General features: G+C 48.5%; 8 protein-coding genes across 8 annotated transcripts; 6 read left to right on the top strand and 2 right to left on the bottom strand.

Moving 5' to 3' along the window:
- Positions 1 to 235: 235 nt before the first annotated feature.
- BHQ10_003328 (uncharacterized protein) lies at positions 236 to 1,314 on the top strand (the record flags this gene model as incomplete). The annotated part of the gene is made up of 3 exons (XM_040875572.1): positions 236 to 420; positions 478 to 1,228; positions 1,279 to 1,314. 3 exons carry the CDS (start codon positions 236 to 238, stop codon positions 1,312 to 1,314), a joined length of 972 nt encoding a protein of 323 aa, XP_040731832.1.
- Positions 1,315 to 1,519: 205 nt separating this feature from the next.
- Positions 1,520 to 2,286, bottom strand: BHQ10_003327 (uncharacterized protein; the record flags this gene model as incomplete). Its single annotated transcript, XM_040875571.1, has 3 exons — positions 1,520 to 1,819; positions 1,889 to 2,187; positions 2,244 to 2,286. 3 exons carry the CDS (start codon positions 2,284 to 2,286, stop codon positions 1,520 to 1,522), a joined length of 642 nt encoding a protein of 213 aa, XP_040731831.1.
- A 261-nt stretch (positions 2,287 to 2,547) lies between these two features.
- Positions 2,548 to 3,606, top strand: BHQ10_003326 (uncharacterized protein; the record flags this gene model as incomplete). The annotated part of the gene is made up of 5 exons (XM_040875570.1): positions 2,548 to 2,597; positions 2,664 to 2,697; positions 2,751 to 3,030; positions 3,204 to 3,365; positions 3,425 to 3,606. 5 exons carry the CDS (start codon positions 2,548 to 2,550, stop codon positions 3,604 to 3,606), a joined length of 708 nt encoding a protein of 235 aa, XP_040731830.1.
- Positions 3,607 to 3,995: 389 nt separating this feature from the next.
- Positions 3,996 to 9,255, bottom strand: BHQ10_003325 (uncharacterized protein; the record flags this gene model as incomplete). The annotated part of the gene is made up of 6 exons (XM_040875569.1): positions 3,996 to 5,456; positions 5,530 to 5,631; positions 5,695 to 5,774; positions 5,830 to 6,933; positions 6,992 to 7,307; positions 9,139 to 9,255. The coding sequence occupies 6 exons, from the start codon at positions 9,253 to 9,255 to the stop codon at positions 3,996 to 3,998; spliced, it is 3,180 nt and encodes a 1,059-aa protein (XP_040731829.1).
- Positions 9,256 to 9,362: 107 nt separating this feature from the next.
- BHQ10_003324 (uncharacterized protein) lies at positions 9,363 to 14,286 on the top strand (the record flags this gene model as incomplete). The annotated part of the gene is made up of 9 exons (XM_040875568.1): positions 9,363 to 9,484; positions 9,550 to 9,958; positions 10,009 to 10,234; positions 10,285 to 10,316; positions 10,367 to 11,140; positions 11,187 to 11,879; positions 11,931 to 12,184; positions 13,150 to 13,779; positions 13,836 to 14,286. 9 exons carry the CDS (start codon positions 9,363 to 9,365, stop codon positions 14,284 to 14,286), a joined length of 3,591 nt encoding a protein of 1,196 aa, XP_040731828.1.
- Positions 14,287 to 15,003: 717 nt separating this feature from the next.
- BHQ10_003323 (uncharacterized protein) lies at positions 15,004 to 17,063 on the top strand (the record flags this gene model as incomplete). Its single annotated transcript, XM_040875567.1, has 2 exons — positions 15,004 to 15,171; positions 15,228 to 17,063. The coding sequence occupies 2 exons, from the start codon at positions 15,004 to 15,006 to the stop codon at positions 17,061 to 17,063; spliced, it is 2,004 nt and encodes a 667-aa protein (XP_040731827.1).
- A 1,363-nt stretch (positions 17,064 to 18,426) lies between these two features.
- BHQ10_003322 (uncharacterized protein) lies at positions 18,427 to 20,271 on the top strand (the record flags this gene model as incomplete). The annotated part of the gene is made up of 1 exon (XM_040875566.1): positions 18,427 to 20,271. One exon carries the CDS (start codon positions 18,427 to 18,429, stop codon positions 20,269 to 20,271), a length of 1,845 nt encoding a protein of 614 aa, XP_040731826.1.
- A 353-nt stretch (positions 20,272 to 20,624) lies between these two features.
- On the top strand, positions 20,625 to 21,986 carry BHQ10_003321 (uncharacterized protein; the record flags this gene model as incomplete). Its single annotated transcript, XM_040875565.1, has 2 exons — positions 20,625 to 21,826; positions 21,893 to 21,986. The coding sequence occupies 2 exons, from the start codon at positions 20,625 to 20,627 to the stop codon at positions 21,984 to 21,986; spliced, it is 1,296 nt and encodes a 431-aa protein (XP_040731825.1).
- Positions 21,987 to 24,627: the final 2,641 nt, after the last annotated feature.

The following is a 24,627-nucleotide window of genomic DNA, read 5'->3' as shown; positions in this document are numbered from 1 at the left end:
TTATTCTTGATTGTTTACCTTACTATTCTCTAGAATGAGTCATAACACTCGTTGAACATATGCTTGTATATCGGAAGGGGGATTCCCGCCGGGATCGGATCGATGCTGTCATATTGGCCGCGATAAGATTGGCCCGCGCCAAAAATTTTATTTTGAATTTCCCTCACCCCGCGTTCACCTAATTCACGACCATCCATTTCTTCTCTTTGTTTCTTCCTCGAGCATATCTATAGCAATGGCTGCAGAAGCACCTAGCTGCAAGGTCGTATTGGCCAAAAACATCGCCAATGGCCTCCTACAAGAAGTGCACGACGGCCTCAAAACGCTAGGCAAGAAACCGCATCTCGTCGGATTTTTGGCCAACGCAGATCCTGCTGCGCGCATGTATGCGGATTGGACAGAGAAGACCTGCCACGAGAAGTACCATCCCTTTTGTCCTCTCTTTCGCATTGAATAGCATCCTGATTTGTGTCCCAGTGGCTTCGAATACMCCCGCCGCGACGTCGACAAAGAAGAAATTGAAGAAGCCATCCTAGCCGCCAACGCCGACGACTCGGTTGACGGCATAATCGTGTATTACCCAATCTTCAACAACCGCCAGGACCAGTATCTGCAACAAATCGTGGACGTATCCAAGGATGTCGAGGGGCTGAGTCATCGCTATGTGTTTAATATGTACCAAAACATCCGATTTTTGGATGAGAATGTCTCGACAGACAAAGGAAGTGGTGAAGGCGGAACTCAGAAATCGATCTTGCCATGCACACCGCTTGCGATTGTGAAGATTCTGGAGTATCTGAGGGTGTACAACACCATCCTCCCCTACGGAAACAGGTTGCACGGACACACGATCTGCGTCGTGAACAGATCTGAAGTCGTCGGTCGACCACTCGCTGCCTTACTGGCTAATGACGGCGCATGCGTCTACAGCGTCGACGTCACAGGCGTCCAAAAATTCACTCGCGGTGAAGGCCTGAAAAAGCGAAGACACGAGGTCGAGGATATGGAAGGCTGGACCATCAAGGATGCTGCGCCGTTGTGCGATGTGGTTATTACCGGTGTTCCTGGGGATGGATACAAATTCGATACATCGTTGCTGAGAGGTGGAGCGGTATGTATTAATTTTTCGAGTGAGAAGAATTTCGGACCGGAAGTAAAGGAGAAGGCGTCTATTTATGTGCCGTCGATTGGCAAAGTCACTATCGTCGTGTTGTTGAGGAATTTATTGGTAAGTTCCTTCTCTCGGAGGAAGTTGATATATGCTAATATCTGGTGTAGAGAATTGTTCAGAACCGCGCGGTTTCGAAAGCATAGATATTTCTTACTTCAAATTAGATGTTGCGTTAGAATGAGTTATGTTTTATGATGTTGTATATTAATGAAAAATGGAGTAACGTTATATTTAGACTAATCACGCTGAATTTGTTAACCCCCATACATAGATGCTCCTTTGAGAGGTAATCCAACACAGTCATGCTGCTCCCCCCATTCATACCCAAGTCTCATATGCATGAAATGACTATTTCTTCTTGCCCTTTCCCTTCTTACTACTGCCAACAGACTCCTCCACAACACCGACATGCGCAGAAACATTACCAGTCTTTTTGAGCGTCTCCGTCTCAGCCTCTTTCAGGATATCAATCTCCTTCGCAAGCCAAGCCCTGAACGGCTCTGGATGAAACGTTCCATTCGCCGAAAACCATGCCGTGAACGGAGACTCGATCTCCTTGCGCTGATAGATTTTGCCGGCGGGGGAGGCGTATTGAACTTTGATTTTGTAGATGGGACTGTGCTTTTTTGTGAGGGATTGGATTGATATCTTCAAACAAGTCAAAGTCAGTAATATCTCCATGCGAAGAAACGAGAAAGAAGGGGGGAGGATACTCACAGCATTCCCATCTCGCCTAACACCCCTAAACACCTCCCCAGCCTCCACCGCCCAAATCCAGTATTGCAGTAACGTATTCAGCAAGAAATAAACTCCAACAGCCCATTTCACCCATACTGCCTCCGTGGCTTCCCAGCCCAATTGGCGGTCCAGATAGAACGTGACACCGGCGATTGCGACGGCAGTATAACCTAGGATGAAGCGGATGGTGGTTTTGGAGTTGTCGCGCGTGAAGGTGTAGGGTTGAGGGAGGGTGCAAAGGTATGGTGTGAAGGCGTCGTCGGTTGTGCTTTTTAGGTCTTGAATAGAGTGTTAGTTGAGTTGTTTATGTGGAGGGATGATAGGTGGCTCGAACCATTGAGAGAGTAGACGGGCACCTTGGGCGATGCGGATGCCATTTTTTGGTCAGAACGAAAGATTCGCTGAAAATCGCAAGTCCGAACTATGTAAATGTTGAAAAAGTTGTGTAGTAGGAAATATTGTGTTGTAGATAAGAGTTGCGGCGAGCTGTCCATATGCCATAACGGCTCAGCTTGTTCCCGCTAAAGTGGATCCTAACCTGCTCTAAGTACGAAGTTGATCCGATCTTTAACCTCACCTCGCCAACCCCAACGAGAACACACAGCATTGCATCCAGTAGTCATACGCAGTGCTTCAACATGGCTGTTCAAGGTCTAGAGCAGACGATCGTTCGCGATCCAGCTCTTTTGTGAGTATCTCATTCCGCAGGAAACCTAGTGGATGAGACTGACTGACGTTACTCGACTGAATGAAGTTACTGGATTCTGATTCCCATCACAATTGTCATGGTACATACCTAGACATCATATCTACTTGTGAAAAAGTCGCTAACATCTTACAGATATTGACCGGTATCCTCCGCCACTACGCAACAGTCCTCATGAACTCACCCCCCAAACCCGCATCCACCCTCCTCGAATCCCGCGAACGCCTGGCCTTAATCCACGGCGTAAACCTCCGCACCAACGCGCCCTCCGTCCTAACAGCAGAAGGCTTCTCATCCCGTAAGGAATATTTGATCGCAGCCTACCAAAATGGCGCATTCCTCAAGGATCCCGAGAATCGTGGCCAACCGCCCGCAAACCCGATGTCCGATCCAGCGGCTATGGAGGGTATGATGGGTATGATGAAGGGGAATATGATGATGATGATTCCGCAGACGTTGATTATGAGTTGGATCAATGCGTTTTTTTCGGGTTTTGTTATTTGTACGCCCCCATCCCCTCCCCCTCCACTGCAACTCTAGATCTTTTACGCAGAAGTTCCTTTAGGATGTGTACTGACGAGAAGATAGTGAAATTACCCTTCCCACTCACGATCCGCTTCAAATCCATGCTCCAATCGGGCGTTGCCACGCGCGATCTTGACGTGCGCTGGGTTTCAAGTCTGTCATGGTACTTTTTGAATTTGATGGGTCTCCAATCCATCTTTGGATTTATCCTCGGCGCCGATAACGGTAACCCCCCCTTCCCCTCCCCTTTGCCTTCCCACTGTACACGATACTGACTCCTGCAGCGGCAAACCAAATGTCCCAACAAATGGCAATGGCCAMCCCCGCCGCAGGCGCAAACCCGTTCCAGCCAGGCGCCGATCCGGACAAGTTGTACAAGAGCGAGGCGGAGAATTTGGAGGTGATGGAGTATTTCAGTTTGTTGGATGGCATTGAGGAGAGGGTTTTGCATAATTGGAGGCCTTGAGACTGTTCCCTCTGAAGAGTGGTGGTTAATGGCCAATGTTATAGGTTGGTAGGGTGAATGAGTGTATGCATAGGGATATCACTGGTGTAAAATGTTATGTTCTGGATTTATAGACATGATGTGTTGAACAGAAGTAGTGATTATCCGACCAGGCTGTTCAATACGTCTCCTATACTCGACTCATTCGACTCAGTATAGAATAATTGTTCATTATGGACTCGTTACATCGTAAATCATAGACGACATACAACTCAATCAAACAAAACCTGAATCCGAAAGATGAATCATACATTCTCCAAAATTTCCACCTTTGTCCAATCTCCCTCTTCATACTTTCCGGGTTATGGAATTGGTACCCAATAGAAAGCGGAAAGCAGACGATCACATAACTAGATGTAGAACATGCTGTTCTTAATCTTGTCATGGATCGTCACTATCCTCTGTTTCGTATCCAAACTGTGGCTTKACGCCTCGCTGCTCGTGTCGTTTGGATCGAACACATCTTGAAGGTAGCAACGGGCGCGCTCACAGACTAGATCCGCATAGTAAGCCGGAGGACAGATGCTGACTGCTTTTGTAGCGCGGCCAAAGGTGTAGCAGAGACGGTGGGACAGGTCGATAAGGACTTCAGCAGAGTTGGTGAATGGAGCACTGATTGGCATGCCCGCGAAAATCTCATCGTGAACGACGATGTAATGTGCTGGTCGGGCGGTTCCTTGCAGGGCTGCGTGTGACTGCAAAAAGAAATCGAATGCTCGCGCTTCAGTAACGCCGCGGTCGACAACGGTGCCATTCTGGGGGTTCTTGGACCTCGAAGCGTCTTGCTCCTGGGTCACGTAGAAACGTGTATGATGGCGCTTGCCTACTACCACGATGGAGATACGAGGTTGCTTCTTACCGCACATATCCCTGCACGCCTTTTTGAGTTGGGGCAGCTCTTCGGTTACGACCATGTCGTATTGGCCTTCAGAGACACCGTCTCGGTAGACGATAATGTTCTCAGGATGTTCCTCATGGATATCGTGCCAGATCTTGAGACGAGATTTGAGTAGAACATCTAGAGCATCGACCTTCTCCTGCTTTCCAGCCTGCACATGAAGCTGGGCAGGAAATTGACTCAAGTCTTTGCCAACGGAGGCCACGATAGCCGCAATACTTGGAGCATCTCTAGCGGAACCAGGCGATGGGTGAGTGACATCAATTCCCACCAACATAGTCTTTCCTTTGCTGACTATACCGAGCTGGGTTCCTCCAACAACATGATTCGTCCCGTTCAGCTTCAAATTGACCTTCAAAGCCACGTTCGCATCGTATTGAGCACCTCCCTTGGCGAACTTGTCCGCAACAACACAAGCATGTAAAAGTCCGTACTTGACATCGCACAAATACTTGATGGTGTTGTACAAAACCGTCTCACGGCCTGGTAAGACCACTAAAATGAAATCAAGTCTGTACTTGACCAAGCTTTCAAACGCAGCATCCAGCTTTCGCTGAGGATTTTCGTTTCGAACATACGCAACATTCACACCAGGAGCAGTCGGCCTGGAGTCCATAGCGATTCCAGCAGTGCGGATATTCGAAGCCCATTCCTCGATACGCCTGATGCACGCCTTCTCGTCGTCGCCGAATCTCTTGTGTGTTGTGAATGGGTCGATGACTACCCACGACCATCGTGTAGACACGCGTCTGGCCTCAAAAAACACAACATCTCTCAAATTCCAGGTTGCATCTTTTGGCTGAAGGCGTAACTCTTGCTTCCTATCAAGCTTTTTGTACGTGACAACAGGAGCCTGCAGAGTTCGTCCTGGCACTGTGATGAGTTTCGGGATTGGTTCAAGGCCGAAGGCTTTCTGAATTTCGAGAGCATTAGATCGTGATCAACGAAACGAAAACCAGTCCGCTTTTGACTATTAGCCGACTTACCAAGACGTTGTTTGTTGTCGGTGAGAATCCCAAAAGAGGGGCACCCTGGTTGACAATCGAGTCCGCATTCTCACCTGGTGATCTCACAGCGAAGCGGATCATCTGAGCCGTTTGATTCGCAGACAACTTCATTTTTGCAGGTTGTCCCGAAACCACTTCACATACATCTGCTGGGACATACGACGGCATGTCACGGGATCCAACATTCATCACAGGAATTCTGTTATCAACATCAATCTTGTGCTCTATTATTCGAGAATTAGTAGGTCAAAAATATCAATCAGTAATATGTAGACGAACTAATTTTGAACCAGTAGGCGACGGTGATAAAACCAGGCGCTTTCATTGGCTCCACAGCCTTGTCCTGCCAGAACTCAATTTCATTTGGACCAGCTCCAAATGGAATCTTCTGTCGAGGTTGACCTTGTTTTGTCACGCCCCTGGGAGCGCGGTTCTTGAGCTTTGCCCCGTCACCCTCGCGAGCCAAACCCCAGATAGTCTTTTCGCGTCGGACCGGTTTCTTGTGTTTATCCTTCAGGTGGGTAACGGCAACTCGTAAGGTTTTCAAAAACTTCTCCAGGTTGAATTTGCTCGTAGGATTCTTCCCGATCAAGCTAGGCAGACTGCCACGCTCGTACACGGCGACATTTTTGACCTGCACATTGACGAGGAGTCTTGCAGTCGCAGCACGGACACTGACAAAATAGCCTCTGATGACCTCGAGTCCCTCTCCAAGTGAGTAACGATCGTCTGGCCCAGGGTTGAGAGGGAAGTGCTTGTTCGCACCGATACTCGCAATATCAGGGCGAGATTTCGGATGTTCGCCGACCACGATGTTCAGAGCTTGGAGAAATTCGGATTTACTGGCGAAGAAAGCGCTTGCATTTGATGAGGTCAAGTAGTCGATCAAATCGGACACTGCAATCATTCCAGTGTACTTGACCGTGACAGTGTAGACATCTGGGTTTTCTTCGTATTGGGTCTCATCTGCCGCTCTCCAGCGAACACGAAAATCTGTGCTTTCCTCGTCGTCAGATATTTTGTCAAGTTTCTTGGAGGAAACCATGTTAGCACGCGAATCCGTAGCTATATGACCTCTTTCAGCAGCAAAATGTTCCTCAAGTAGCAATTGAACGAGACGCTTGCACCGTTTGATCGACGGCACCTTCTTGTCAGGGCCTGGTCCAATTTCGATGCTATACCTGTGACACTTTACACTACCTTTGACGGTAAGTTCCATGTAATTGGCATAGAGAAGTATCTCATTGCCCTGGGTGTTGTATCCAGGACGGAGGGGAAGAACGTTGGCGCCAGGTGCAGATCCTTTGGCGCCAGATTTGGCCTTGAGGACAAATTTCTCGATTTCATTTTCTTTCTGAGAAATAACGGTGCTGTATGGAGGGGCTGGCCCGGGACTATTATGGTATGTTAGTCAAGATCTGCCAAGTCAAAGAACTCTTACTTGTAGATCTTTGCGTCGCCACGTCCACGCCCACGGCCACGCCCACCTCGGGAATCAGCTGGCCCTCGTCCTCCTCTACCCCCTCTATCACCCCCGCGTGAGGAGTCCCGAAAGGGAAGATTATGAGGACCGCCTCGGTCACCACGCTGGGCCCCTCCACGATATTCTCCGCGACCTCGACCGCGCTCCCCTCCTTCAGAGAAACCTCCTCCACGAGGACCTCCGCCTCCCCGGAAAAGAGCTCCCCCACCACCCGCACGACCTCCACGGCCTCCACGGCCTCCGCGGCCGCCTTTGTCAGACATGCTGTAGCGTCCTCTCGCACAGAAAATTAGTCGCAAGATTCGGGGAAGGAGATGGGGTTCGATAAAAGCTTGATGGAAAAAGTCGAACAGCTGAGAGTCAAATTTGTGGAAGATAAATCAGAGACAGAAGTTATGTGGGCTATATACACCCAACCCACAAGGCTGAGCCAATGCAGCCTGATCAACTAGGAATGCATTAGACAGGTTTAGTCATACAGACTGTGATTTGACAAGATATTCCGAGGTAAGTCTCGCTTCTAGACGGGAATGATTGGATGGGGGATCGAGGATTGATAAGATGAAGCAAATATGATCAAATATCTGGAGAATTGATAGATCTTAGGTAGTTGAGATGAAGTTTTCCGAGAGCTAGATGAAAGCTAAGATCAGGTATTGGCACAGACAAGAGTATCTAATTGACACAAAAACTATAAGCTAACGATAAACGACCAAGAAAAGGAGCAAACATGAGACCAAAAGCTATATCAGAAGAGAAGCTCGATGTTGATGTTGTTGATGTTGAAGTTGGACAATCCACAGTGGGGCGGTCAATGGGGAGCAGCCAGACTAGCGGTGTTGCCTTATTTCTGCCTTGGCGCCTGTTTTTGTCTTTTGATTGATAACTAATTACTACGTACATTAGCAGTAGATCCTGCTCTTTGTCGTATGACAGGCCCTGTCTAGGACTGAAAATGCGAAATCTCCGAGAGGTCAAGCATCATTAGTGCGGTCGATCTCTGCATGCTGCATGCTCTGTAAGAGTGTAATATGACCTCTTCTCGAACAATTCGATTCTCACCACTTGGGACGACAATCGTCAGAAATCGAGTGTAACTGAGTTTATCTGATCAAAAGAAGATGACCGTTTATTTGGAGGCAATTTGCATCTCGTCCCTAGGGCACGTGCGATTGCTGTCCACGGCGTCTTTCCCCCTATCAAGGCGTTGACTTGCAAACAGCTAGCTGTATCTGCAAGACATAAACATCTTGAGTTTCGCATATACTTCAGAGTTAACGGACAGAAAAGTAAGACTTAAATTAGGGTTAAGCATCCCACCAAGCCAGCCAATCATACACTCGGAATTAACACCGGGCTTAAGGGCTTCTCTCCGTAAATGCCGTATGCCATCAACTACAAGACGCCCGCACGCTCGTCTGGCGACTGAAGGCAGGTATGACTCATAGTCTTGAGAGACTTCTAACTAAGGTAAGGTATAAGACGAGGCCACCATCTGATCAGCCAAGCTGCCACAGTTGGGACGCCGTCGTCGAGACTGACTAATCATCAGGCTTACAAAGTATGTGCCTCGACTGAATCCCACGATGACGATCTCGAAGATTGTGCAATGGAAATGGACATCTCATGTCAGGTAATGAGCTCTTCATCTTTATGGTCTTGGAGTTCAAGATGTGCGGTAGCGATGGATCATTAACAATCGTACATAGAGGTAGTTAGAATCCAAAAACCTGGGACAGGAAAGGCAGGGCACATCATGGAACGCATATTCGCAGGGATCATAGAGCCAACCTGCAGGGAAAAGTAGCGTATAATTCAAAAAACAACGCTAGCTATGAGTATAAATAAGCGGCCGCCCCCTCAATCGTCAAGAAAGTGTTGATCCTGGTTGACACTTTTCCGGTGTGGTGGAGCAGAACAAGCCCTCTCCAGAGTGTCTACGGTAGCCCAGAGAGACCGACTTTGGCGATAAAGAGTGGCTCGACAACTCGACGACCAACTTCTTCTTTCCGCCCATCTTTCCAACAACTCTTGAGCGATAAGAATCCGTTACCGAGAGTCGCAATTTTCTACCGTTTTATTTTCGACTGTGTTCTCCAGCTTACCGAGGTATAACGACGTAAGCTCGTACGGCTGATACTGAAGTGCACGATAACTTGCGTACCGAGCATTTGACGGAAGACCGCGAGAACTTGGTCGGAGGTCGCAGCACACCCCGCCATCTTTGAGGTTCATCTACGTCTCACGTCCAGCTCGTCTTCGGTCGCATTTAACATCGACTCAGTCAATACTATCCAAGAGTCTGTCAGCCACACTATATACTTTCACCATGACACCGACACCGCCATCGACATCATCCAGCGTGGGCGCGCATTCTCCCGAAGGCCAATATAGGGTGGTTAGGAAGCGAAACAGGGTGCCGCTTTCGTGCGCGCCTTGTCGACAGAGAAAGTACGTGGTCACGTCGTTCGCTTAGTCGCAGCCATCGCAGAAAACTGACGCAATTGTCATGTTAGATTAAAATGCAATCGCTCCCATCCTTGCGAAAATTGCATCAAACGAGGGGACGCCTCCTCCTGCACTTATGCTCAACCAGGATCGCGAAAGAAGAGTTCTCCTCAGAGCTCTTCCCAATCACCAGATGATATGCAAAACAGGATAGATCGATTGGAGAATTTAGTTCTATCGCTCATGACGAATGGATCGCAAGCGGCTGGACCAGCCGCCGCCGCCGCAGCTCTATCCGGACACGATAGCGTTGAGTCCGGACAGAATTACCAGGATCTTGAGTTAGATGACGACGTTGATGGACAGAATGAAGAGAGCGATACGGAAGCGGTGACAAAATCGTTCGGCATCATGAAGGTCGACAATAACAAATCAATGTATATCAGCGAGGCTCATTGGGCGTCTGTTCTGAATGATGTAAGTTGTCTTACGCGGTGGAGATCATTCAGTATGTCTAACTTTTGCAGATTGCGGAAGTTCGTCAATTCTTTCAGAACTCGAGAAAGCAATATGAAGAACAAGCACAGAAAATACAAGCCACAAAGCCAGAAGCCGATACTACCACCATGTTACTTTTTGGCTCGGTGAAGGCACCTAGCAAATCCGAGATTCTGGCCTCCTTCCCCTCACGATATATCGCAGATATGCTGATATCGCGGTTCTTCAATAATCGTGATCATGGTCCTGGCAGTTGTATGTATACTCTGAACGGCTAGTGAGTGTACGAAACTAACGAATAATAGATGTTCTTCATGTGCCAACCTTTCAGAAAGATGTAAGCGATTCTAACTGTGAAAAATTGACTGTCATGCTAACAATGCAAAGTACAATGAGCACTGGAAAGATCCCTCCGCTTCATGTCCAGTATGGATCGGTATGCTTTATGCCATGATGCGACTGGCTATGCTCTCATATTACCACGACGGGGAAGAGCCGCCAGAATTCAAGGGCAAATCACTTGATATGTCAAAGTCTTTCCGCCATCTCATGTGTCAGTGTTTGATTCTGGCAGACTACACGAAGCCGTATCCGTATCTGATCGAGACTCTTGTTCTTCATATGCATGCTGATTTCAGCGAGACCAGTGAAGCTAATGTTCGTGTGTGGATTCTTTGCGGTATAATCGCACGATTAGCCATGCGCATGGGCTACCATCGGGATTCGAAAATGTTTCCCAACATTACACCTTTTCAAGGTGAGATGCGAAGAAGGGTGTGGGCATATCTTAGGCAGGCGGATCTTCTTTTCTCATTCCAGGTCGGCATGCCCAGTATGCTACGGCCCGGAGACACCGACACTGAGCTGCCGCGAAATCTGTTTGACGAAGATTTTGGTCCTGATAGCAAAGAGATACCGCCGTCCAGGCCCAACGAACAATCCACTCCGTTGTCTTATATGATTGCCAAAAGTCGCCTGTCGGTTGCTTTTGGTCGTGTTATTGAACATACCTCGCTTGTCAAGAATGCGCCATATGAGGTTGTTATTGATATAGATGCTGAGCTTCGACGAGCTCGGGATCTTATTCCTGAACATCTGCGAGTGCTTCCATTTGAAGAGTGCACGATAGAGTCTACTGATTCGATCTTGATGAGATATTATGTAAGTGGTATCCCTTCCTGACCCAAATTGGTACTAATGAAAGCAGGTTGAAAGCGTCTACCACAAGGCACAAGTTGTTCTACACCGAAGATATATTGGCCGTGCCCGAGAAAATCCCCGATTCACCCATTCGCGCCGGACATGTATTGACTCATCACTGGAGCTCTTGCGTTACCAGGCCATCTTCCACAGCCAGAAGTTGCCAGGTGGTCGTCTGTTGAGCAAGATTCGGGATAACGCCATCAATAACAGTAACTACTTACTCTCTGCGACAGTGATATGTCTCGACCTTTATCAGAGCATGCAGTTGCAGGCAGCTGGACGCCCATCAGGCGATGTCTATATTTGGGGCCGGGAACGTCGCGACGAAATGCTTGCCGCTATCCAACAAGCGAGAGATATCTGGCGGGATCAAAGCGACGAGTCGATGGAGTCATGGAAAGCAGCAGGCATGATGACTGTTATGCTTGATAAGTTGAATGTGACGCCACCGACTTCGACAGACATGAACGGCAGTTCAGGCATGCTCGGAGTGCCGGATGAGAAGCAGAGTGCTGCGATGACTCTGGGCCTTTTGAGTAGCGGCATGAGCCCGCAAGATACGGGAACCGGATTTACAGATCCGTTCAAAAACACCGACTCAGTACTGTCTCCATCGGCTCTCGCTGGAGGGGCTGACATGGGCTTTGCGTCTCCATTCAATATGCTTGGTCAAATGCCAGACATGCAACTCGACTGGGTTCGTCTCCTCCTGCTTACTTTATATCCCTCTACTAACTTAATTCTGCAGAACGCCTGGGACAGCTACATAGGCAACACGACCCTCGACAACAACACTAACAACTCAAATCCCCTCTGGCCTATGTTCGACATGCCTAATCAAATGATCTCCCCAATCCCATCTTCGTCAGCATCTGGCGGCCAACCAACTCCATCTACCACAACCACCACCGACACACCAGGAAACAGAAGCGCAATATCGACGGACAATATCCGAAACAGGGTACGAATGCCCGGCGTCCTGCCTTCGGATACGGGTATGACGTACGACTCGGCGAATCCGTCGTTCTTCATGGCTGGGCCGAATGGGAATAAAATTGACTGATATTATATACAAGTGGATTGATTTATGAAAATTATACGCGAAACCACCTCCTCTTCTCTCTCACCTTTTCGATACCCTTTGATTCACTTTTTATTCCAAGTCTCCCCTCGTTAGAATTGCTACTTATGGAGTTTCGGTGGACTCGAGTTACTTATATGTTATGCCTGTTAGGGGATGAAGAAAAATGATTGTCTCTTTTTGTAAACTGGTATGTGAAATGCGAAAATCTCCTCCATGCGCTGTATTGTGTTCCAGGTATTCAATGTTGGTATATGTGATTATGTATGTATACTAGGATCTGCTCTTCACAATTTATGCTGCGTACTATCTATTGATGAAAGTAATTTTTCATGAGGCCTACTCTGACTTAGTAGCGAGCTCCAATATTTACCTAGCTCAGAGTCGTTCGAATGTCATCATCTGGTCTGGCAAGGTAAATATTCGGACGCGCTCCGGACAAGTGTTCACAGGACAGGTTGTTTTTATAGTGATGCAAAAGCAGAAATAAGCAGCTCCTTCTATTAGCACCCTGTAGGTACAGACAGAACCGCTACTTTCGAACAGAACGAAGTCTATGAAACAAAATGATAAAGCAGATAGTGTTGTCAGGGGGTAAATATCGAGACATATCACGTGACACATAACGAGTCAGCCAACCAACCCCGGCGCTAGCGGAGATTCTGGAAAATTATTTGGTTGGCAAACCTTCATCCTTCATTCTCTATCTTCGAATACTCTTCTCTCTATTTGATTCATTAATTGTGCTTCATTTTCAGATTAAATCTTTTACGAAATTACTAATTGCTTTATTTTTTAATTTCTTGTCCAGTCAATCATTCAAAATGTAAGCTCGACGTTATTGCCAACCACATCGATCGCATTGCTGACTAGTTCCTCTCATCAGGTATTCTGCTCTTCGCCCTGCCGCTCGCCGGCTCTTGTCCGTCAGACCCAATGCCTCTTTCCTCAATGCGCGATCACGATCAATCACCACTCAATCCAACGCATTCAGCCGCCCAGCTGCTACTTCCAGTGTCTCCACCTTTCAGCAAATCCAGCGACGATGGAACAGCGACGAAGCCGCCAAGATTGCCGCCCAAAAGGCATCAGAGACCAAAGCCGAAGAAGACGAAGCTTCCCTCGAAGCTGCCCTTGAGTCTGCTGCCATGAAAGCAGCAAAGGAGCAAGGATCAACTGTAGATGTGTCTGCGGCTGAGGCTAAGATCGAGGCTACGGAGCAAGGATCTACTGTGGAGGCCACAGCAGTCGAGGGCGAGATTGAGCCTACAGAGCAAGGTGCTAGCTTGTCTGCGAATGCGGCCCCTCAAGATGGTGCAGCAGACGTAGATGCTTCCCGGAGAAATAATTCCAACGGTCGGATGAATCGTTTCCCGGAGGCCGTCCCTTCACCAACTGTTTACATTGGAAATTTGTTCTTTGATGTCACCGCGGAGGATTTGAAGGCCAGGATGGAGGAGTATGGCGTTGTTGAGAAGTCTATTATTATTTCTGATGCTCGTGGTTTGAGCAAAGGGTTGGTTGCATGATCCCAAGTTTTTACGAGGTCAACTTACACTGACCATATGATAGATTCGGATACGTTACATTTGACTCCGTGGAAGCCGCCCACCGTGCCATTCAAGAGATGAACCAGCAAGTCTACGAAGGCCGTCGTGTACTCGTCCAATTCACCGCTGCTGGAGCCGGACCTCGCGCTCCCAAAGGTCGTGCCGTAGGACAACCTACAAGAAGCCTCTACATCGGAAACCTGGCTTACGACCTTACGGACCGAGAACTCAACGAACTCTTCAAGAGCGTTCGCAACGTCATTGAAGTCCGTGTTGCCGTCGATCGCCAGACCGGTAACCCCCGGGGATTCGCCCACGCCGATTTCCTTGATGTTCCCAGTGCTCAGGCTGCTTTTGAGATCCTTAGCGGCAAGGCACCTCACGGTCGTCGATTGAAGATTGACTTCAGCCAGGGCGCTAAGCGGATTAGCCGACAACCCGCAGAGAACCAGACTCAGAACGATGAGCAATAAAGTCGGGGGAGCTCGACATTGATGCTATAGAATTTCCGTCTATTTATGCAGCTTCTCGATCTCATCAACATTCACAGACACCGCGCGTTGGGGCGTTCGAGGCTAATTAATCGGAGATCCCTGTGATTTTCCGTCTGTTGACTTTTATAATGTGCTTTGTATGGTTTGATGGGTTTCTTTCTACACATGTACCAATTAGCTTATTGTATATTATTTGTCTTGGGTTTTTTACGGACTTGCTCTGTGATGAGTAAAAGTTGATCTCCTTTCAATATCACAATCACTTGTGCAATGTTAATAGATAATTTGATAGATATCAAACACGTGATCAATCCGGAAAGAACCTCGGCGCGGCCGGCCTCGGTGGCGGAGGTCTTTGAACCATCGATAGTTGCCGAAACAGACCAGGCGAGCTTTTGATTCGTTTCAATTATCCGAACATATTGTTCCTTTCTTTGAATATTCCTTTACGAAATTGCATTGGATAGATTATTGTGTCCTTGAAATTCAAGCCTGAACAAATCAGCCGCGGCTCGGCCCAGTTTTACCCCACGCCGATACCCATTGTCGACCGGAGCGATTACTAACCTAACGACAATCCCGTGAATCGTACAACGACGTGCTCGATCTGTTCTCTGCAGAACAGGCAGAATAGATGGTCACGCTATTAGATCGCTTGATTTGATATATCAGATAGTATATTCAGCAACGTCCGCCATGTCCTTTCTCGGAGGCGCCGAGTGCTCGACCGCCGGCAATCCGTTGACGCAGTTCACGAAACATGTTCAAGATGACAAGTCTTTACAGCGAGATAGACTGGTGGGGAGGACGCCGGGGATGCAAGAGAGTATGCGTTCCCGGGGGATGGCAGGACCGGGGGATCAGGTACGAATCATCTCTGTACGATAGATTTACTAGCCACAGTTCTGACTCGTCTACAGATGATGGACGAATTCATGCAACAACCCGGCCATCTCCCTCATCAAGCCCCCGTCCAACCATTCGCCATGGAACAAATGCGCCGCGAAATCGAGTCGATGCAACATGCCCCCCAACGCACAGGATCGCCCGGTTGGGCAGCCGAATTCGACGGCGAACAAGCACGTATGGAAGCCGCTTTTCAAGGCCCCAACGCCGCTCCTGCTGTCCTCGATAACCGAGGAGGACCGGGATTTTCAGCGGCGGAATTCTCGCGCTTTCAGCAACAACATCGTACAGCGAGCCCCATTACGCAGTCGACGCAGTCGCCCATGATGAGTGGCTATCAGCGGCCGATGATGGGAGGTTATATGGGTGCGATGGGCGGAATGGGCGCTATGGGGATGATGGGTCCGTCGTATATGCCTATGCAGCAGCAACAACAACAGCAACAGCCTGCAGCGCAACAGCAAGACGGCAAGGGCAAAGGGCGAATGGTGGAGTTGGATGACGTGAATTGGGAAGCGCAGTTCGCTGAAATGGATGCTGCGGGACAAGAAGCGTTTGATGATCAGGCGAATCAAGCTATGGAAGCGGAACTCGATGATCTGGACAGGTCAGTGCATACTACCCCTTATCAGAATCAGAGACACAGTCAAGATGAAGGATTCGATCAATTTGAACGTGTGTGGCAAAGTGCTCAGGCTGAAAGTACGGCTTCTAGACAATTGGCCGAAGATGATTTTGAGGAAGTTGCGAATTTACATCTGGGGGATACTAGTGGATGGGAAGGGTTCGATAGTCTAAACACGCGATTCCGTGACCCGCAATTGGGAGATTATTTATTCGAGGAGGATAACATGTTCCGGGCCGTGGGTAACCCGTTCGAAGAAGGAATGAAGATCATGCAGGAAGGTGGAAACCTGTCTTTAGCAGCTCTGGCCTTTGAGGCTGCAGTACAAAAGGATCCTCAGCATGTACAAGCCTGGACCATGCTCGGATCTGCGCAGGCACAAAATGAGAAGGAGAACCCGGCATTGCGGGCGTTGGAACAAGCGCTGAAACTAGACCCGAACAATCTCGATGCTCTTATGGGGTTGGCTGTGTCGTATACAAATGAGGGCTACGATTCGACGGCATATCGTACACTGGAGCGTTGGCTCTCTGTGAAATATCCTCAAGTCATAAGTCCCAATGATCTTTCCGCCGATACCGATGTCGGATTTACGGATAGGCAATTACTGCACGATAAAGTGACAGACCTGTTCATCCAGGCAGCACAACTCTCGCCTTCAGGCGAACACATGGATCCAGACGTGCAAGTCGGTTTAGGCGTACTGTTCTATTGTGCTGAAGAATATGACAAAGCCGTCGACTGCTTTTCCGCAGCTCTCGCCTCTACTGAGTCCGGCACCTCCAACCAACAAGAACAAGTGCACCTCCTCTGGAACCGCCTCGGCGCCACACTCGCCAACTCAGGCCGCTCCGAAGAAGCGATCGAAGCGTACGAAAAGGCACTCACCATCAACCCCAACTTTGTCCGCGCGCGCTACAACTTGGGCGTTTCATGTATTAATATCGGCTGCTTCCCGGAAGCCGCGCAACACTTACTCGGCGCACTGGCAATGCACAAAGTGGTCGAACAACAAGGGCGGGAAAAAGCACGCGAAATTGTTGAAGGTGTGGATGGAATCGACGACGCAGAGCTGGAGCGCATGATCCATATTAGTCAGAACCAGAGTACAAATCTGTACGATACGCTGCGGCGGGKGTTTACGTCGATGGGGAGACGTGATTTGGCGGACATGGTTGTGTCGGGGATGGACGTGGATGTGTTCCGGCGGGAGTTTGAGTTTTAGCCAGTATCTACGACGAGGACACATATCTATCATGTCTAGACCCTACATGGTAGATAGTAGATACACTGAATATATGATATGATTGTCAAGTAGCCATGCATGTGAACGTGGTAGTAGCCCTAAGATGAGCGGTGATAAGACGTCGATAAGGTTACATCCACTCCACATGGCACCGACCAAGAGCTCACGAGTCCGCTGCACGAGACTCGCGAAGTAGATTCTAGAACTAAAGAGCAACTAGACTAACGATCATTAAGTCTAACTCGTGGCTGATGTAACCTCAATCCTGGTAGCACTTTTACTTTCAGTTCATCAAGATAGAGTTCGCAGATTGATTCCTACTTACTTGTTTATGGCAGAACTAATTGATGCGGAGAAGATTAATGAATGGTATGGTGACACTCGATCTTTGTCTATTTACTACCGTACATATGTATGTACCCGATAAGTACAGATGCGGAGGAATGGGGAAATGAAGTAATTAAGATGAGACTTGAATGACTCGACGGTTAGACGTATCTTCAGTTTGACTGCCGAAGGAAGTCAGGACAGAGGAGATAAGGAGTGACGGGCCATAGCATAGAGAGTTAGGGTATGGCCCCCAGATGACTTGCCGTGGTGGTTATAATTAGACATACAAGACTCGCGCTATAGGTTTTCAGGTACCGATCTGCTTGGCAGCTCTCAAGTATTCGCGTTTGTAGGATAATTCAATATGCAAATTAATGAGGAGTATGATGCACTGAATAGTTGCATTTCCTCTGGTACATAGGTCTTCTATCTCCGCGTTGCATCAAGCTACAACATCCGACATTAACTTCATTGACAGTGCTTTGATCAAAAGAAACGTTAATTAATTTTAATTCTGTCGAGTGGGGCTTTACTATTTAGCTGCTTGTTAGTTGCAGCGAGTCTGGATTGGCATAAACAAACAGCTAAAACAAATCAGCCCTTGCTTCAGTAATATGCTTCCTTTTCAGAGAGAGTTATGCTTGTTTGTTCTCGCTTTCAGGCTGTTCAGCCCTCGGCTGTGGGCAATGGACAGTAGACTCCACACTGGCTACTACAGAGTAGTAAGAAAGCGACTAAATCGATGGAGACACTGCAATCAAGCAATTTCCTGGACGATCCTTTTGCCGTTCTGTCGAATGGATGGAGTCCGAAGTGTTACTTCCTGGCGCACCCCGTAGTGTTATCCTGGTATGCTCCGACCACGACGTAGCATGTACTGCACGGTAGTGGAATGGTCTGTTGATCGACCAGGGATGTAGTATTTATTATTTGTCCAGTCCTCCTTCGTTTCTCGTTCTTTTTCTCTTCTCACGCTCCTTTTTTCTTACATATTGTTATTGTTATATTCACCATGCGAGTCAGTCTGGTAACAGTCGGGTGTCTAGCCTCAGCGGTGGCTGGCGTGGCCGTCAACCCTCTGCCGGCGCCCCGGTCGATCACCTGGGGCACTTCAGGTCCCATCTCCGTGCCGCAGAACCTGAATGTCCAACTCCCCAGGAACGCAATCATTAGCGACGCCTGGGAACGCGCCTGGACGAGCATCAAGCAGCTGAAATGGGTGCCCCAGGCCACCGAGGCCCCCATTTCCTCGTACGAACCCTTCCCGACCGCCGCGCCCACTTCCACTCCCTCGACGCCTCTCCCGTCGTCTTCGGCAGCTGTTGCGCTCAACAGCCAGAAGCGCGGCCATTCACAGGCAACCCTCAGAACCGTCACGGTGACTGTCTCGGACCTCAATGCAGACCTACAGGCCGAGGTCGATGAGTCTTATACGCTTGTCCTCGACTCGGGCTCGTCCACGCTCGCAATTACCGCCAACACCACCTGGGGCGCTCTCCACGCCTTCACGACTTTGCAGCAGCTCGTGATCTTCCAGAACAATGGGCTCATCATCGAGCAGCCCGTTTCCATTGAAGACTCGCCGTTGTACCCCTGGCGCGGTGTCATGATCGACACGGGCCGAAATTTTATCACCACAACCAAGATCAAGGAACAGATTGACGGAATGGCGTTGTCGAAACTCAACATCTTGCACTGGCATTTGGATGATTCGCAGTCTTGGCCGGTGCGCATGAGCACGTACCCGCAGATGACGAATGATGCGTATTCGCCGTCGCAGACGTTCTCGCACGACGATATCAAGGATATTATCGAGTATGCGCGTGCGCGTGCTGTGCGTGTTGTGCCTGAGGTCGATATGCCAGGCCACTCGGCTGCGGGTTGGCAGCAGGTTGACCCTAGTATTGTCGCCTGTGCTCATTCCTGGTGGTCGAACGATGTCTGGACTTATCATACTGCCGTGGAGCCTACTCCCGGCCAACTCGACCCTTTGAACAACAAGACTTATGGCGTTGTTGAGAAGGTGTACAAAGAGCTCTCTGGTATCTTTACAGATAATTTCTTCCACGTTGGTGGCGACGAATTGCAGACTGGTTGCTACAACTTCAGTACCTACGTGACTGACTATCTTGCCGCTGACCCCAGCCGCACCTACAACGACGTCACGCAGTACTGGGTCGACCACGCATTCCCCATCTTTAAGAGTATCAAGAACCGTAAGCTCGTTGTTTGGGAGGATCTGATCATCAACGAACCCCACGCACCCAACGTGTCGACGGAAGGCCTTCTTGTCCAGTCTTGGAACAACGGTCTCACCAACATCAACAACCTGACCGACTTGGGCTACGATGTTCTTGTATCTTCTTCTGATTTCATGTACCTCGACTGCGGCTACGGAGGCTTTGTGACTAACGACCCCCGCTACGACGTAATGGTCAACCCAGACGCCGTCGACGGCCTTGCAAACTTCAACTGGGGCGGAAACGGCGGTAGTTGGTGCGCGCCTTACAAGACCTGGCAGCGCATCTACGACTACGACTTCACAACCAACTTGACCGACGCCCAAGCCGCGCATGTCAAGGGTGCGGTTGCACCGCTCTGGTCTGAGCAGGTTGACGATACCGTCATTTCGGGCAAAATGTGGCCTCGTGCTGCCGCGCTTGCGGAGTTGGTGTGGTCTGGTAACAAGGACCCCAAGACTGGCGACAAGAGGACGACGTATATGACGCAGCGCATCTTGAACTTCAGAGAGTATCTGGTTGCGAACGGAGTGCAGGCTGCGCCGCTGGTGCCCAAGTATTGCTTGCAGCATCCTCATTCCTGCGATTTGTACTATGATCAGACTGCGGTTGTTTGATTTAGTGATAGGAGATTTTGGGAATTTTTTTCATGTGTAAATATGTCAGACTGATCTTTACTATTTAACATAATCCATGTTTTGAAGAAAAACTACGTGTCTGTGCCAAAGAGTATAAAGGGGTAGAAATCCCCCGCTGATTGGTCGGCATCCAAGGCAACCAGGCGGACCATCCGGCTAAATCTTGGAAGTTGGACGACATCAAAATCATTCATTGATTGAATTCATCTTCAACAACCCTACTACAGAAAAATCGATGATCGAATAGACTAATAAGACATGCACTCGCATGCATCCACTCGTTAACTACTTTCCAACTTCCATACAATCGTTACACTTACAAAGGCAGTAAAATGCCCAGACTAATATCCACCCTCTCCCGCATCCTCAAATTCATCCTCTACTCCTACCTCACCCTCATCGGTCTCTGGGCCTTTCTCCCTTCTGTGCGCGTTTCATCTCAGCATACAAATAAATACATTTCAGATGTCCTCAAAGCTGGGGAATTGCTGCACACAGTCTATCCATGGGATAGATCGTTTGAAGCTGCTTCGGTGACTTTCGAGCCTGCGAATGCGCTCTATCCGGGTTCGCCCAGGCAGTGGGCGAGAGTCAGGGGGGTGCCGAGTAGTGATTGTACGCATGTACTTGCTGACTGGAAAGTCGTCAGCGGAATCGGTGCAGCAGCAAGAGAGTTGGTGATTGGGGTTGGTCGTGATCTCAGGACGAGACTGAATCTGACGGATGCCGCACTCAAAGTCCGGGATGGCATGCTCCGCAACGAGAATGTAAAAACTGATGACTTGGTGATTTTCCTCGATGAGGATGACGGGAGAGACGAGACGGTTTATATCAGCGACACGATCACTGTGCAAGTTGATTCCGGCGGAAGGGATCATATCATTAATCTCCCCTGGTTCAGTACTCCAGATGCAGCGTGGTTCCATAACCAGATGCACGGATTCACGTACGACATGGACATCAGGCTCGTCGCGCGCCAACTCACAGCTGACGATAAGTCGATTGTTGTCGAAATCTGGAAATCGGCCCCTGTGACGGAATGGCTGAGACTGCGGTACGAAAAGGAGCAATTGACACTCAACCCGAACTTTCCTGTAACGCCACAGAAAGACGGGGAAAGTGTCAAATTTGTGAAGAATATGTTCAGGAGCGAGGAGCATTATTCGAAGGGCCTGTTGGCGTCGTTTGTCGATGAATTGAGACGCCCACACCTGTCGCATTCGTCCGTGTGGGATGTTAGGATGACGTTTCGCAATGCGGAACTTACCACTAGAACGTACTGGATACGATCCGCGCTTCTGTTTGTGTTGGCGCCGATTTTGATGGTCACTTTCGCCCTGTTCGAGAATCTGATTGAGTTTCTGTCGGTGTTGGTCTGTACTGAGATCTTGTCTCTGGTGGTATGTTACTGTGTTGTTGTGCTCGTCTCGTGGGTCATTTATAATATTCGCTATCGCAACTCTGCGCGTCTCAACGCGGCAGATGGGAAGGAAGGCCAGGGCCGGAAAATGGGGTTCTTGGAGTGGTCGGCTAAGTTTTGGTTAACGAGATGGCTGTATTCTTGTGTGGTTTATTGCTGCTGTTGTTGTGGTGGCTATAGGGGGAAGAGGAGGGGGTACCGGAGCGATGAGAAGAGAGGCAAGAGAGTTGTGATTTGGGGACCGAGTGGGCCTGTTTATGAGGATGGCGGTTAGTTCTGATTGCATTGCTTAAATGTAAATGTATAGAAATGGCATGATTTATCGCTTGCTGGGCTGTGAGAGCATTTCATCGAATTGTAATCTTTATACTCTCACCAACTTCTTCCTACATAGCTTCACAAGTCTTTGTGCCTTCTCTACTTGTCCGATTCGTAACGCATCTCTCCATCCAAGTTGGAGAGAGATACCGAGATACCAAGATCTGGTGGAGACTGAGGACGTCTTTCCTTTACATCGGTATGATGGCTATGAGCTATACAGATGTTTCTTATGTACGATAGAACGTTGCATCCAATACCAGGAGGAAAATCAAACATTAAACGATAGCCGCGCAAAATCAGCCAGAAAATTAGCAACCTCAGCGAGAGGTGTTTCCACTCCCGTAGACGAGACTGCATTAAATCGCTGCATGAGTATATCCACAGCTTTCATGACCATATAATGCGCCTTCTCCTCGCTTTTATACGTTGGTAACAAATGACCATTACCGACTTTAGGCGTATTGAGCGTAGGCTCAGTGACCCAATGGTTATATAGTAACATTAAAGCACTTTGCGCTATATTCTGACTGCCAAAGGGCCAGAGATGAAAGATCCAGCCTTCCGAACGATACAGGTCACAGATCTGTATAATGTTGAATGCGGACTGAACACATCGCTCTAATCCGACGTGATGTTTTGGTTCGTCTTCTTTCCCGACAGCTCGTTGTAAGGACAGAGCAGGACGGTTGATGAGTATGCTGGTTAATTCTTCTAGTATGAATAGCCAGAGTACCATTGAGTCGGCTCTAAGACTCGGGGACATTAATTTCTCCTTGAAAGACTGGCGTCCTTCTTGATTTGAGAAGCGTATGGATGCTTCAGCCCGAAGATTAAAGTTTCTTCCCCATGCATCAAGCTCTCTGTTCAAGTAGTCTATATTCTCAACCGCTCCTCTGCGGCGAGTAGTTGTATATAGCTGATCTAGGCATTTTGAAAGGATCATTCCGAGCTCAACATAGCAGATGAAGAGACTGGACTTTGAAATTTCCCCCGGGAGCGGTATTGCCAGTTCAGGGGCTGTAATATCGTCCACGTCTACGTCAATAGGAAGGTCAGTGTCGACGTCTGGTTGGTGTATCAGGCGTGGTAGTCCATGGAGTATGCTGGTATGACTAAATGAATTGTATCTTCAGTAAGGCAAAAGAGTAAGAGAAAGGGAGAGTACTCACACATCAAGCAAAAAGACACACCACCATACCCGTTTTCGTACCTCCTGCTCAACCGCTCCGAAATGAAACCTCCTCGAATGACAGTTTAAACCAAGTATCTGAGCAAGTCTTACTGTCATACCATTAACCTGAATAGCGCTTGCATGTTGTGCACTAGCCTGTGCATACAAAAGGTAAATAACGAGCCCTTGCAGACTTGCCAGATCCCCCTTTGCTGCAACGTTTGGAAGCAATCGATCAAGCACACGCTGATAACACGAGGTCGCCTCCAAGGTATTCGGATACAAAACCTCCCTTTTTGCACCACTTTCCACCGAGTGATCGAGAAACGAATTCAGTGCAAAGATAGAGTATAATTGAAATACAAACCCTATATCCATTTCCTGCAGTTGATTCGAAGTCACTTGCGCCATTAATGAATCAATATTATCATAAAATTGCTTCGGTGTTAAGATGGGGTATATCCTAGCCCAACGATCGAAAAATCTTTTTGCTTCTAGATAACAAACATCTCGATGGAGTAGCGACACGGCGAAGGGTAGTTCGATTGATTCGTTATGTTTGCTGGTGTCGTACACGGCCCCAATACGGCCTCGAGCGGGCACGGAGTGTAGATAGAACATACTTTCGGGAAGCTTCTTAGAGGTTTGATATTTTTGTTGGAAGCGGGTTTGTGCTGTTAGGATAAAGTGGACGCCTGATGAGGCGCCGGCGAAGTAGTTGATGCCGATGTCGTTGGGGATGAAGCGGCCCATGTGTGTGAGGATCAGCTGGGGGTTTGGTTTTTGATTTCTGGGGATATTAAGTTGGAATATTGGAGGAGATGAGAGAACATCTCGCGAGCTTTCGACTTCTAGCGCAGCAGATTGATTAGTCAAAGACTCGATTTGGGAAAGTGCTTCATTTAGTTGATCCCGTAGATCCTGCTCTCTTCTCGAGGCATTGTCGAGTCTTTCTCGTGTTCCGGCAAGTTCTGCTATCAACTGTTTTTGTTTAACAGATGCTAGAACTTTGTATCTGTCCAAGAATCAGCTCCCTGAATACTGTAATGGAGGTGTTAGACGAACCCTCTAGGAGTCGTTTTTCGTTGAAGGCGTGTCGTTACGACGCACTTTTCGCCTGCGGCCGCGCATTTTCCACACTAAGAAGCTATTTGAGTCGAAGATACATAGAGTGAAAATGAAATGAAGGCTTTTCACCTGAGGAAGGACACCATCACATCTGACTTTCTTGCTTTTACCGGATGTTACGTTAGCAGTTCAGCCGTTGTGTCAGTGCTTAGTTGCAGCTCACATTCTACATCGATCACTATCATTCTCATTACTATTAGTCTGATGTTATTGAATATAAGAGGATTGAGTGGCACATACCAGACTTGTGCCGAGCGTCCCAAATAATCAGTTGGCATCTCGCTCTGCTTTTTGA

The sequence above is a fragment of the Talaromyces amestolkiae genome (assembly GCF_001896365.1).
Source record: "Talaromyces amestolkiae strain CIB chromosome Unknown scaffold5.1, whole genome shotgun sequence".
NCBI classification, from domain to species: Eukaryota; Fungi; Ascomycota; class Eurotiomycetes; order Eurotiales; family Trichocomaceae; genus Talaromyces; species Talaromyces amestolkiae.
The sequence above is the reverse complement of the archived record's forward strand: the minus strand, read 5'-3'. Positions and strand labels throughout refer to the sequence as shown.